The 14,865-nt window shown below is 49.8% G+C and overlaps 1 protein-coding gene across 1 annotated transcript in view; it reads left to right on the forward strand.

Annotated features, from left to right (window-relative positions):
* The window catches only part of CAPN8 (calpain 8), a 48,213-nt gene that overhangs the window by 21,496 nt on the left and 11,852 nt on the right, over nucleotides 1–14,865 (forward strand). The window contains exons 5-11 of the mRNA XM_019756353.2: nucleotides 343–511; nucleotides 1,511–1,594; nucleotides 3,140–3,225; nucleotides 5,615–5,689; nucleotides 6,437–6,597; nucleotides 9,346–9,521; nucleotides 12,952–12,963. Of these exons, the coding sequence (XP_019611912.2) occupies nucleotides 343–511; nucleotides 1,511–1,594; nucleotides 3,140–3,225; nucleotides 5,615–5,689; nucleotides 6,437–6,597; nucleotides 9,346–9,521; nucleotides 12,952–12,963 (763 nt within the window). The remainder of the gene's footprint in view (nucleotides 1–342; nucleotides 512–1,510; nucleotides 1,595–3,139; nucleotides 3,226–5,614; nucleotides 5,690–6,436; nucleotides 6,598–9,345; nucleotides 9,522–12,951; nucleotides 12,964–14,865) is intronic.

Genomic DNA, 14,865 nt, shown 5'->3' on the forward strand with positions numbered 1-14,865 from the left:
CTCTCAGCCTTGAGGGAGGGTCCCCATCATCCCTATCCATGCATGCAACCCCCAGAATCCCAAGGAGCCAGGGTCAGCTCTGGAAAGGTTGCACATTGCTTTTTCTAGGACTGGGTGGCCTGATGAGAGGTGGTCTGAGATTCATTCCTGGCAAAGTGCTGAGCTGGCCATGTGAAACTGTGGCCTAATCACCTTCCTGCCCCATGGCAAAGTTGGCAAAACCCTTCCTTACTTTCCAGACCACCCCATGTCCTAGCATCGTCTCTGCCCACACCCACAGGGTTCCCTCACTGGGGTGGCTAATGGCTGTGGTTGATGCATGTTTTCTTTCTTTTCCAATAGGCTCAATGGTTCTTATGAGGCTCTCACTGGAGGGTCCACAGTGGAAGGGTTTGAGGACTTCACGGGTGGCATCTCTGAGTTTTATGACCTGAGGAAGCCGCCAGCCAATCTGTATCAGATCATCCGGAAGGCCGTCCATGCGGGGTCGCTGCTGGCTTGCTCTATTGATGTGAGTCAGGACGCGTTCTCTTTGCTCCCCTCCCCACGTGTGGGGGGAAGGGAGTGGACAGGGGGTGAGAGGCCTCGGAAGGCTTGGGGCCAGAGCACAGCCCGGGACTTAATGGGCAAGTCCGGTGACGTGTTGATCCCCAACACGTGGGAACTGGTTAAGATCTAATAGATGGGTAGGAATTGGGGTTGGTCTCAGCGTGGGAGCCCTGATTTTCCCTAATGGTTAGGTCCCCTGTGGTACTACGGGAACTGCCCTAAGAATGCAACCTCGATCCCTGGACCATAGCCCTACCTTTGCTATGCCTTTTTGCTAAGTAATCTTGGGATTTTGGGGAAAAAAATGTGATGATTGACAATACCTGATGAACTTGGAGGTCCCTGAAGAAAAGGGAAGAGGTTCTGAAACCAGGAGTTACGCTCTGTCTGGGGGGTTGGCTGTGTGATTGCCAAGGTGGCGTGGAGGCCAGCAGCCCTGTGGTCTGTTATCACCTGCCCCTCTACCTGCTCTCTCTGCCTCTCCTGCCCTTACCTGGTGACCTCAGACATGTGAATGGCATGTCTCTATGAAAATCCTAGCAGGATATGTGGAGAAATGTTATGGTGCATTGGGGGTTGGGGTGGTGGATGTGGAAGGACAATTGGGAAACCTGCTCAGTGAAAACAATGGAGAAGCAGGACTTGTCCAGAGCAGTCGTGATGGGTAATTAGTCTTCTTCATGCAGCAACTCTTGGAGAATCAATGACTTCCCAGTTTCTTGTGACATTTTAAAGGCTGGTAATCACATTCCAGGCTTGGCAGCCGCACAGCATCCTGCCTGGAACTGCAGGCCTAATTAAAGAGGGGTCAGACGGAGAAGCGCTATCACTGCTGCACCTGCACCCCCAGCCCCACACTAGGGCCCCCGTGGCTGTGTATCATGTCTTTGGAAATAACTGTAGGACCAGCCCCAGCAAGGTCAGGGGCAGCCACCCTACGTGAACTTTATTTTCAACCCAGGTCTCCAGTGCAGCCGAAACAGAAGCCATCACCAGACAGAAGCTGGTTAAGAGTCACGCATACTCTGTCACTGGAATCGAGGAGGTAAAATCGAGTGGGGGTGGAGGAAGGCCAAGGTAATAAGTCATGATAATACCGTAAGTCTAGGGCATCCCTGAGAGAAAGAGAGAAGGGATCACCACCAAGAGTTTCCTTGCCCGGCTGGGGTGCAATCTCTCTTCAGCTGCGCGAAGAAAGCCCCGACACCACACATGTGTGGTCAGCTTTCGCTCATTACAAGTGCCCTTCTGACTCTTACCCACTCAGAGGTGGGGAATGGCACCTTTCAGAGCTATAGCTCGATGGATTCTAACTAAAAAGCAGGCTCTCCTCCGAGAGGTAGCCAGGAAGAGGAAGAAATTTCTGGAGGAAAGTTGTAGAAATTGTCAATTAGATTCTATACTCATTCCAAGAAGTGTGATTGTGCAGCTCAAGCAGAGCCTGGCATCCTCAAAGAGAAAAAAGACAGTGATACCTGCCCTGACTTTTCTGGGTGGGGGATAATCATGGGAAGGAACACAGGGGTCCTTCACTCTTCAACCCAAGGAGAAAATGCTAGTTATCATTTTCATTGTTTTTATTTCCTATATTCTGCCTATGCCCCAAAAGGATTTGAGGTGGTTTACAATGAAAAGCATAGACACAATAAGACCATGCAACTAAGGTAAAACACACCAGACAATCTACGCTAGAAACAGTGCAACAGCTGAGAAATTAATTTTGCTTTGGCTTTCCTGATGGCCAAGGCAAAGAGGGAAACGCAGTGGGTGTCTCAGCTCTCGTTATTTATTAAAATGGCATGGATGTTCATTGCATGTGTTTATGTTTCGTGAATATGCTCTTTAATCAAGTCCATCCCCAAATAGGAATACGTATAAACATTGGGCGAGGGCATGATGGAAGATATAAAGGGAAGTAAGACGCTGAAGACTCCACGATTCATTGCATCTGTGTGGGTGTTTGCAAATGCACGCATGTGGGCTCATAGTGACTTTTCAATAAGCAGCAGGGGAAGGCAGTACATATGGATTTATGAGTATGAGTTTTGGAGAGGAAGAGAGTGGGTGCCCCTCCTCCATCTACCACTTACTTACTTACTAGGGACTCTTGTATACGTTCACACCTCCCAGTCTCAGATTTTTTAGCTGTGAAATGAAGAGTATAACAGTACCTAGCTCCCAGAGTTGTCTTGAGGTTTAAATGAGGCAGTAACTCATTTGAAATGCTTAGCACCATGCCCGGTCCATATAGTACATGTGCAGTAAATGTAACTGCTGTGCTATGAGTATTTGTTGGGAGGGCATTTATTATCATTAGGTCTCGTATATTAAGAACAGAGTCAACTATAAAAATCGAAATTCAGGTTAAGGCAGACATAAGCTTGTTTCTGTGCTAGACTCACTATTTATGCAACCAAGTTGTGAAAAATAGAGCAGTTGGCCAGGGCCGGAAAACATATGTCAAAAGCAAACAAAGCGGTTGTTTAGGGACGTTTGAAAAACGCAATGCAAATCCTCTGAGGTACAGACATCAATGAGGGGCAGCAGGAGGGCACAATTGCAGTTGCTGTTTTGTATGTGGACCTTGCAGGTGGATTACCGTGGCCGTCCAGAGAAGCTGATCAGACTCAGGAATCCGTGGGGCCAAGTGGAGTGGACGGGAGCCTGGAGTGATGAGTAGGTGCTGTCCTCTCTCCCCGAGTCCTCTCTTCCCTCGGCGGAAAGACGTCCTGCAAAACACACAATAATGATGCCACTGATGGTGGAGTGAGTTCAGCAACACTTTCTGTCCTCAGACGACACAGCCTTTGCAGACACGAGTAGTAAACGGTCCCAGGCTGGAAAAAGCCAAACAAAACCCACTTAGCTAGTCTTTGATTCTGGATTGGCCTCTTGGCATTTGCAAATTCGGCAGCTCCGTTGAATTTTGCTCGTCACTGAAGGGTTTGTCTGTTTTCCACCCGCCGCGGGGTGGTGATCCAAAGGTGAGATCGCTCACTCACAATCGGATTCTTTCCACTCCACAAACCCCGGTCACTCTGACAAAGGCCAAACCCCTCAGCCCCGAGAGGAAATGACACTTAGAGAGTGGAACTCTATCCTGGGAGCCAGCTGGCCGCAGCGGGCAGTGATGGATGGAGTGGCGTGCGCTCTCTCTGGGAGCTCATGATGGGCACGTATTGATCTTTGCCCGCAAAGCCTTTAATGACCAGACAGGCGCTTCTTGGGCAAGCTTCTGAACCTCAGGGGACAGGAAGTCAGTCCGAGATGGTAACTGGCACCGAGGCTTCCCGGGGTGTCCCACGACCACTGCGCCTGGAATCAATGTCGCCGAGGTGCTGGAGGGTGTTGAAAGCGTGGAGCAGTTTCCTCTTAATCACCACTGCTGGCACAGGGGCAGTGCTGCGGGTTGACACTGAGAAGGAAATCGAATTCACTAGTGTCATTGATGCAGAGCCACCAGGAGCGGGAATGGTCATAAAATAACCCCCCTCCAAATATGTCCTTAAACCTTGTGTGTACCCCACGTGCTGTCCTTACTCCACGATGCCACTAGGGCTTTTGAAGGGAACTTGATGACATTTAAACCGCTCAGAACGGCAATACTTCCCTTCAGGTTTGTGTCATGAGGGGACTCGTGACCGTAGAGCCCAGGAGCGGCCTCCTCTATGAAAGATTTTGCATTCGACTGCCCAAGATTAAGCAAAACCCCAAACCCCAGTTCTGCTAACCACCCCAAAGGAATGCCATGGCCGAATGAAATTGAAACCCCAAGTTTTGGCCATTTTAACCAACACCTGTTTACCAAGTTGTCAAAGGGCTTATTTGCCTTTCTCTCCTTTCCCTGATGCCACCCAGTCTCTGACAAGCTGGGACAGGTCCAAGGTGGCGGTGGTGACTGGCCTGGGGTGTGTGTGTGTGTGTGTGTGCACGCACGCGCTGTTGGGGGCAGAGGGCGTTGCATCACTGAGGTAGCATGTCTAGACTCAGCCCAATGTCTAGTTAAATTAAATAATTTTTTTTTTCTTTCAAAAAACCAACTGGAAGGTTAAGGTCAGATCTAGAATTCTCCAATTTGTCCCCTAAATTGGATCTTTGTTTATAACAAGCACCGTCGGAGATGTGGTTCTGATCCAGTCAATGTTTTGATGATTTAAAGAGGCCTGGGGACCTCTCCTGCCTGTTCCCTTGGGGGCTCTTAGAGGCTGGGCGTGGGTGTGCCCCAGCTTTTACGCAGGGAAGGGGAGGTATTCGCATTTTGCAGAAAGCATTCAGGAAAGAGAGTTTTTAAAAAGATGGACCTTGATATTGCTCAGTTATGTAGACCTTGCATGCATATTTCAGGAAAACCCAACTTTGTAAAGGGCAGGTAGATGGAGATGGCATTTGAACCACGTCTGTGGGTATTGCCACAGAAAGTCCACAAGCAGGAGGCCTCACGGGGTGACAGTTCCTTAGGAAAACTGCCGTCACACCTGGCCTGATGGTCATTTTTGCCATCTCAGGCAGTGGATCATGGTTGTGCCTGATTGTCATTTTTGCCATCTCAGGCGGTGGACCATGGCTGTGTGGCCAGAGATGGTCAGACCCTCTCATAATATCTTCCACCCAGACTGATAGATAAGCCAGAATGACCGCTGACTAACTGATAATTGATAGCACGCCTTTCTGTGACAGGCCTCTTGCATGGCCTCTCAGACTCCCCCATTCCTGTGATCGGGGGCCTGGGAGCCCTAATTAGAAATGTGAAAATAGCCTGGAGAGTAAGTTTAGGGCACGGCCATGGCATAAGATTCCTGCTGCATGTCTGGGGTCGCCCTGCTAGTGGCCATGGTGGAGTCCATGTTCCCAGCCTGCGTGCCCGCCCCTCACTCTGTACTCCCCCCATGCTCTCTGTTGTGCCTTCCTCCCAGCTTTTTTAAAAAATTTCTTTTCTTATCCCATTTCAGGTCTTTGGGGGGAAGTTTAGTTGCAGTGAACAGCTTGCATCACAACTAATCCTTCAGGAATGAAAACCTCTGCTTCATTTCAAAACATGTTTAAGTTTTATTATTTTTTTCCCCAGCGCACCAGAGTGGAATTACATAGATCCCAGGCAGAAAGAAGAGCTGGACAAGAAAGCTGAGGATGGGGAGTTTTGGTGAGAGCGTTGTCGACGGGAGAGCAGGCCCTTAGTTGTGGGTTCACTGCCAGTTCACATGTGGGGCCGCATAGCTCTAGATGTTCCAGAAATCCAACATGGTTCCCAGCCTGGGGGGCAAGGGGCTTTCATTCTTCTCCCCTTTTTCACCCTAGCGTATAATTCGACCTCTATGCCAGCATGTCTAACGCATTGAAACCACCGTACCTGGGCCCTCATCACGGAGGAGCTCTCAGCCTGTCTTCTTCACTTTCTGTTTCTTTTCAATGAAATCAGAGCACTTCTTCTTTAATCTGAGATTTAGCTTACCAGCAAACTAGGATAACTTCCTTCGTGGGTGGGCTAAGGAAGAGAATGACACCCCTTGAAGATGACATGGCTTAGCGATCCTCGCTCTGCTGGACATCGGTCAGAATCAAATAGGAGGAAACCTCTTGTAGACTTAGATGTAACCCAGCCTGGAGGCAGGGGCTTTGCTGGGGTTAGCCTCCTGGGGTCTCTTCCAGGTTATGGTTCATTCTCGTTGCTTGGCTGGTTAGATATGTGCGAGGCGGACTCTCTAGTAAGAACGGACCTGCTCACAATAGTGAGCAAATTGGACAATGGCCCCTGAGTATGGCATCTGTGGTCTGTAGAAAAGATCAGCCCATGGCCTTTGCTCTTCCCTGGGCCCAGTAGGCATGACCTTCCATCACCTTCCCAGCCCAGCTCCCCTGACGGAGAGCTCTCCGGTCCCTCTGTCCCCAGGATGTCTTTTCCGGATTTCTTGAGGCAATTCTCTCGGCTGGAGATCTGCAACCTGTCCCCGGACTCCCTGAGCAGCGAGGAGGTGCACAAATGGAACCTGGTCCTGTTCAATGGCCGCTGGACGCGGGGTTCCACGGCTGGCGGCTGCCAGAACTACCCAGGTGAGGGGAAGGGCTGCCTGGGTGTCTCCCTCCTGGGGGTCCTCCCCCGAGCTGGGTGTCTATAGGTTAATCTCTGGGCAACGCCTTTGCACTCTGTTCTCTGGCTCTTGGGTACCCCCTGGAGGCCCTGGTCCCCCCTGGGGCTTGGAAGCCAGGGCAGCAAAGGTGGGCAGGTTCTGCAGCCCCTCAGCTGAGGCCTGATCTCAGGTAACACCGTTCTTCAGCTTTTATGGGTTCACACTGTCCCTGCTTCACCCACTTGCCCCTTGCCCCCCAAAGATGTGCTCCTTCTTAGTAACTGTGTTCTTGGCACCCTGCATGAAGGCCTCCTGTTCATTTCCCCCTGACCTCGCTGACTGGCACCCATCCTGCTGAGCTCTGGGGCAGAGAGGCTGATGGGGAGCTAGAGGGACACGGGCGCCATACCTGCTGTTTTCAGCTGACTGCGTCCATCAGAGCAGCCATTTTGCTTTGTGTTTGCACCTGAGTCGGAGGTGGAGGGGCCTGGCCATGTGGGTCAGGGACGGCTGCACACAGGGCCTGTGATGGCTGGTCCTCGCTCTTATGGGAGTCACAGGGGCATCATCCCTGGTGGTGTGGATAGCCAGGTGCAAACCATTGCTTCTGCACTAACCTCATCTTATTAAAGGTGGGAAGCCCCTCATTCACAGCAGATCACTAACATGCACATATATAGGCTCCTCCTAGGTCGAATCAGCTGAGGCAGCACCTAAAGAAGAAATTCTGAAAAAATCGACCCCACATCTCTAAGGAAAAGGAAGGAAAGCAAAACCCACTCTCTCCACTCTCCACCTTCCCAGGCCCGGGCTCCCTCCCAGTCTATGGTGACATGTTGATTGACAGAAACTGTAAGCACGGGATAGGGCCTCCTGCTCTCTCCTCACACAGAGCCAACCGCAGGGCTGTGCTCAGGTCTGAGGAAGCGCGTTATAATAAAATCCCACATGAGCACAGGCCTGGGTCTGGACCAGCTCCCTCCTTCCTTCATCCCCCATCCAACCCACGGTGCCCATCTCTGGCGGCAGAGATCACTGCTGAGCAGAGAGAAAGAAGGCGAGGTCCTTTCCGGCCACTGTCATTCAGCCTACCAGCTGTGGGACCCTGGGAGGGTCCCTTTTCTGAGTTTCAGTTTCCTAATCCTCAAAAATGGAGCGATAATACCCATGCTTTGGAAACGGCGAGTGTTATACAAATGGGATGTATTATTTTTATGGCCCATTCTCATCCTCCAGTTCTGGTTGAGGAGTAAACAAAAACTGTAGAGATTGCCGTCATGTTGCATGTGGGAGAAATTAAAACAGGCTCGCCATTAGCAAGCGCTTAGAAAATGCGTAGTGAATTTGCATGGATCATTTTGGGAGCTCAGAACTGCAGGGGGTGCCTGAGGTATGTGTAAGCGCTAAGTCACATCTGTACCGCCTGCCAACTAGCTGTCGGGGAGAGATGGATGGTTCCTGCCCTTTGGTAATGATGGAAATATAGAAGATTACAGAACTGTCTCTGGCTCCTCTGGAATCCGCACATATTTGGCTATAAGGTCCCACATGCTTGGGCCCCGAAACAAAAGAATCAGAAAGTAGAGATTTTGGGAAGGTGGAATTGAATAAATAATCTGATTGTTAAGAGAAAAATAATAATCAGCAACTCGTGGTCACCTGTGAATGCATTGTTATTTCATCAAGTTGGACCCTTATTTAGAGATGACAAGAACACCCCTTTTCCCCATTCCTTTTCTTCCCCCAGGGCACGTCATTATTGAAATTGTCGAGGCTCTGGCACGGAAATGCTTGTCAGGCTTGTCTTCTTCAATTATGCTCTGCCACTTGACTATCATAGAATTGCTGTGTGCCCTGAGATGACCCGTTTGACCTCTCTGTGCCTTGGCTAGTATAATCACGGTGTTGAAAGAGTATTTAAAAAATCATATTCGAAACGAAGCGGTCTTTTAAAATATCCATAGGTGGTGTGTCAGGCATCCTTCTTAATTGCCAATTATTATTCCTCGTGCATTATTAAGCGACTTGCTCTTGAAGGGAGCACATCTCATCTGTGGGCTGCAAATGCTAAAACCATCCAGAGGGGCCCGTGGGCTGATGGATAGACTATCGGCAATTAGGGCAGCTTCGGGCTGTGATCTGAAGCTGGGGCCTGTCTGAGGGAGAACACGTGGCTATGAGGCGGCAGTTTCCAGGGGGCAAGAGTGGTTGTCTTCATATCTTCATAGCCTGTCAACAGACCCCCAGGCAGCATGGCTCCCCTGGACTACATTCTCATCAGTCCTAGGAACACACATCCTTTTTACCCAGAGATTTCCATTTCTCTAGGAAGTGGGTCTGTCTTCATAGGCCAGGAGCTGAGACCGTGTGGATGTCTGCCATTTCTCCAGGAAGACCTGGAAGTTACTTCCTAGGGGGACCCAGCGTAGCCTGAGGCCACGGGACCTTGAATATCCTCCAGTCAAGCATGTCTGGCCTCCTCATTGGCCAAAGGGGCATGTGTAAAGCTTCCGAATGCTATGGGATGTGTCTGCGGGGGTGGGTAGGGAGCTAGAAGAAAATGCCTGACCTCCTTGTAAAGACCACTTGCCCAGGCAGCTTACCAGACAGAGTTTGCCCAGATGGTTGCTGTCCTTGGGATGATCGCGTTTCTTCCCTTTCATTTTATTCTTCCCCATCTCCTCACCTCCCCCACCATGGGGGGGAACCACCATCTTCTGGTGACTTCCAGCCACTTACTGGACCAATCCCCAGTTCAAAATCCATTTGGCCGAGGTGGACGACCACCAGGAAGAGGGCGTCGGTGACCCCTGCTGTACGGTGCTGCTGGGTCTCATGCAGAAGAATCGCAGACGGCAGAAGAGGCTCGGACAGGGCTTGCTGAGTATCGGCTATGCCATCTACAAGGTACTCCCGAGCTGGGGTCAACCTTCCTTGCACACTTGGTGTCTTTGGTCGGAATACCTGGGCCAGTAATTGGAGTGCATCTTTCCTATTGCTTAAGTATTCCTAATCAAGCATTCTCCTTCTCTCCTAATGCCTTTTCCAGTGCCTTACTGAGGTCCGAATTCCACAGTTCGAGATTCATTCCTATGGCTTAATCTCTGCTGTTAACATGAGCTGTATAGTGCATTAATCTTTGCCTGTCACTAAGGGCTTAGTGTAAACATGCTCATTAGACTCTTTCCAGGTATAGGCTTCTCAGGGGACAGGAGCCAAGAACATGGGGCCCAGGCACAGGAGGGAACACAGAGAGTATGAGGGGCATCACAGAATGGGGGAAGGGAGGCTGGACATGGATCCAAAGACCAACACCCTTTTCTACCTGGGCAACCGTGAGACACTTGTTGGAACACACAGGGATGAACGAGGTGAGGGAAGCCACCGACATGGCCATTTTCAGCTCTGGTGTTTCTGGACTGGGGACCACAACTGGCTCTGGTCTCAGGCTGAAGTGCCAGGCTCAATATGCCAATTTGCACTGGTAACCACCCCTCTGTGGATTTCACAGCCTCACAGATATGTTAAAGCAAGACCCCTGGGTCTTGATAAGCCTAGTCAGGAACAAATTGGAATCTACTTTTTTAGACAGGCCAACACTCCTTATAACAAATTCTGGAGGGATTCGTGATGGCTGTCTTTAAACAATTTTGGTAAAAATGAATTTCTTGGGAAAAATACAATTCTAATCAGGGAGACCAAGAGTTGGCTGGAGGCCCAACATCTCAGTATAAATTACTGCATGAAAATGAAATGTTGTAATAAGAAACCAGTAAGGGAAAAAGGGCAATCATCAAGTTCTTACCACCGCCAGCCCTTTTCTTTCTCTTAGTTTAGAACTGAGGGCTTTAGAGTTTAGGGTACATGGGTGTGTGTGTAATTTTTGTTGGAACAACCTTGCTGCTTGATGGCAGGAGAAAAGAATTTCAAATAAATAAGCTCCAATTCTACTCCTGATTAGCTTGTCCTTCCCCACCTAGAATGTAAATAGCACTAAATTAGAGCCTTTGCTTCTGGGGATAAAAACATGGGAAAGCACTTACTGTATGTGTGTCAATGCAATATGTTTTAATGAGCATTTACTATGTGCTAGGTGCAGTGCAGAAAGCTGAGACACAGAGGAATGGCACATGGTTGCTGCTCTGAAGGTGCTCACAGTCTAGGGAGGAAATCAGACACAGTCAACTAACTGCAGGGCAGGTCAGATCTGCTATGATGGGTCCATCCTGGTGAGCGCAAATCTCCTCAGACAGTGACAGCTTCGTGGAGGTTCATGATCAACTCTGACTGTTGATCAGAGTTTCAATGATGAGCTGGATTTTAAAGGTGGAGAAGGGAGAACATTCCAGCCAGAGGGGGTACCACGTGTTTCTTGACAGCAGGAAAGTCAGTAATGGTTTTGGAGAGCAGGTAGTAGGTGGGCTCCTCAGGTACTGTGGCCACCAGTTCATCATCCACTGGCCCTACCTTATGTAACCCGATCAGCAAAGCCTTCTTCCAAAGGGTCATGAACTACCACACTGAGATAGGTTTGTTGGCATGGCGTTTGCTCTCATAAATTATATATATATATATAGCATGTCAATTTTTCGGACATCAAATTATAGCTGCTTATAAAATAACCCCATGCATGTGCTCTGTGGACCTTCTTGTGATTGGAGGCATAAAATTTAGAGTATGACATCTGTGAACACAAGCAGTTTTAATTAGGTTGAGTGGGGGTGTATAGGGTTATAGCGAGCGCCTGGGGTTGTAGGGAGTACCTGGGACTATAGTGGGTAACGGGGGTTGTAGAGAAGGATCGTAGGGGGTACTGTTCTCTGACTCCTGTAACCCCCTCCTCTGGCTTTAACTATGTGCAAAGTGGAGACTGGTTTGAGGTTGAGAACCTGACCCTGATTGAGAAGCAGCCAGAAACCCCGAAGGCTAGAAGGCTAAAGAATGCTGCTTGTCTGGCCTTCTCTCTTTCTCCCGTTGGCTGTGTGTCTGGCCTTTTCTCTCTCCCGTTATCTTCCTACAGTGACAACAGGCTTCCACCAGGCAGGCCTGCCGTTTGCATTTAGTTTCCTGCATTTCAAAGGTGACTGTAAGGAGCCATCTGTCAATGGGCCAGGGCTAAGGCCAGCTGGCTCAGCTATAGGCCAGTGACTCCGGGCAGGGTGGATCCAGTGCCAGCGGCAGTGGACGAGTGTTGATTGGAGAGACAGCCACGGTAATTAGGAGAGTCCCTGCCAGGGGGTGAGGGGAGAGGCAGATACCAGGAGGACCTCTGCTCTCCTAGACAGCCGGGGCCTCTGCATGGGTGATTTGGGTTTCAACTCAGCATTAGAGGAGCCACAGTGACCCTGGACTTTCCTACCTCGGCTGACAAGTACAAATGGGGCTCCAGAGTGAGGAGGCCCGCTGATCCAAACTTTCCCTAATTTCTTGTTTTCCCAGAGATGTAGGCAGTTACCCATGGACCTAAGCCACAAACAACTCCCTTCACGCTTTTCTGGTCAAAAGAGCCTGCAAAGCAGGGGCAAAGGGAAGAAGTGACAGAGGAGGAAACCCTCTTCTCTACCTTGGCATGGAGGGTTCCCTCTGCCTCTGAAAGCTGGTTTCCTGGGGGAGTCAGCATGTCCAGTTGCAGATAATAAAGCCTAAGTCTACCTCGGTTAGCGAAAAAGGAATTTACCAGCTCATGTCACCAAATCCAGGGGAACACAGGTCATCTGGAACAAGGGGCATGGATGCTATTAGGCCCCCTTCTCTCCGTGTGCATGTCCTCTCTGCTGTTCCTGCTGTTCTCCTGGTCTAGTTTTCTTCACAGCACCTGTAATATCACAGCATAAAAGAAGGGGTTCTTTTCCCTAAGTTCCAATTCAAAATTCCTAGAGAAGTCTCTGATGGACACAGCTCGGTCACGTGACTTTTCTTGAACCAGTCGCTGTAACCAAGGGCAAGATAAAGTATGGCTCAAGTTGAGTGAGGTCCTGTTTCTGAGCCCCCCTTGATCGGGAGGCCAGGTCTATCGGTCTGTAAAATGTCAGTGCTCATTGAAACCCCAAGGTTATGACCCCTGAAGAATTTCGGATCCTGAGAGATCATACAACTACAAAATAAAGTAAAAAAGTAGAAACTTTTTTTTTTCCTTTCAGATTTCTAGGGCTCAGTTGTCTAGAGATGGCCTTGAAATTCCTCAGTGACTTTCCGGTTTCAGCAATACTGACTAGTCTCACACTTTAGCATGAACTTCCTCCCCAGTGGCCCAGGATTGTACAGTCTGGAGAGGGGTGGGTACAGAGGCACAAAGGGGGGACTCTCAGGTGACCTGCTCTTTTCTTCTGTCCTGTAGGTCCCCAAAGAGGTATGTGAGTGCTGACAGAGATGGCCTTCCTTTGGTAAGACATAGTTTGGCTGCCTCCTCCGATGGGCATGCAGCAGCATCTGCTTCCTTTGATGGCAGCTGGTTCTCCCACAAACAGACTCCCACATGATCCGGTGAGCTGATAACCCTGACAGCTGGTAAAGACAGTCTTGAGTCCCACCTGCCAGGCCCCCGTGGAAGGGGACAGTGGTGACCTTTGCCCCCTGTGTGCCTGGTGGTCCAATCCGAACAAGATAATTATAGCACAATTTAGGCTTCTCTTTACCTAGCCAACAGAAATAAATGGCCTGATCTCCGATAAGGAAAGGAAGGACCAACTTTATCTTTTTGGCTCCTGGCTCTTCCTGTGCCTCCTGAGTGATTTACAACTAGGCTAAAGAGATATATATCGTCATTGTCAGACTTATGTCTGGGGTTTCCTGCGCCATTCCAGGCTTAACCTGGCTATGCCACTTGTCTCGGGCCAGTGGAAGGGAGGAGCCCCAGGCAGCACTCCTGGGGAGGGGACTGGCATGGCTCCATGGCAACCAGCACAGAGTCAAGCCCCAGTTTGTTCTGGCCTAGTGAGCCTCTGGTTACATGTTGGAGACACCTGGGGAGCTTTTAAACTTTGTCCCAGTCTGAGTGAGTGAGTGTGGGTGTGAGTGGCCCAGCAGTGGAAGGACGCCCTGTCCAGGGTGGGTCCCGCCTGGCGCCCTCAGCTGCCTGGAGAGGCTGCGGCCACCAGAGACTTTGAACTGGAGTCAGTGGTTGGGAAAGAATGATCTTACTTGGTTTTATTCATCTTTTGAAATGTATATAGAACGCACATTTATTTCAGTGTTTAATATTAGAAGGGGTTTGGGTCTTTGTTTCGAATTTTGGTGATGTTTTTGTGACCAGAAATAGGCCGTAGAAACTTAACTCTTGTTTCTATCAATGAGCCCAGCGTAGCATTGATTTTGTTATACTTCGTTTCACTGAAAGTCAGTGTCTAAGAACCTATCGGCGACATTGAGGACTTACTGTGTATCAGAACCTCTGGGGTGACTCCAATGTGTGGCCGAGGTTAAGAACATCTGTTCTGTGTGGGGCTCCCCCAGTTGGAGGCAGGTGCACTAAATATGTAGAGGTGTGTTTGCCCTGCTATAGTTTTAACCCTGTTCTCTCAGGTTTTCATGCTTGGCCAGGAATGTAGCATGTGGCAATGAGGTCCAAAATTGTAGGCTCCATCTCATGCCTTGCGCCAAGGCTGCAGACTACTGGTCTACCTGCCCGTTGGCTCACGAATGCATGTTATTGGTTATGGAGGTAACGAATAAAGGAGCATAGATGGTCTGGAACACACACCTCTTCACTATTGGAAAATAGTTAAATCCAAACCTGAGCTAAATCTGGTGGATGGTGGGTCCCATCAGAAATGTCCCATTTATATGAGAGAGGTCATATATATACATAGTGGAACTTCCCCCAACAGCACCTACCAGTGCCTTCAATGTTTCATCGTTGATCTTGTAGGCTTGGCAAGTGCCAGTGGGTCAACAGTTCTCAAACCACTGCCTTAGAATCCCCGGCGAGGTGTGGGGGGCTTGTTAAAGCACAGATTGCTCGGCTCCACCCCCTAGAGTTTCTGAGTTTGTAGGTCCTGAGAATTTACATTTCTAACAAGTTTCCCAGGGAAGTTTATGCTGGTCCTGGGCCCACACTTTGAGAACCCTCCTCAGTGAAACCTGCTCGACCCCCCTCCTGTGCCCACCCCCCAGCTGGGCTATGCCAGGGGCCTGGGGGCATATGCTTCTTGGAGTCCCTGGTAGGATAGATGGGACCCCGTGCTTGCATCAATGTCTTCCAGTTCCTAGTCTGGCCTCCCAAGCAGGAATTCTCTAGTTTGTCCCACCCCTG

Source organism: Rhinolophus sinicus, linkage group LG12 (genome assembly GCF_036562045.2).
Source record: "Rhinolophus sinicus isolate RSC01 linkage group LG12, ASM3656204v1, whole genome shotgun sequence".
Taxonomy (NCBI): domain Eukaryota; kingdom Metazoa; phylum Chordata; class Mammalia; order Chiroptera; family Rhinolophidae; genus Rhinolophus; species Rhinolophus sinicus.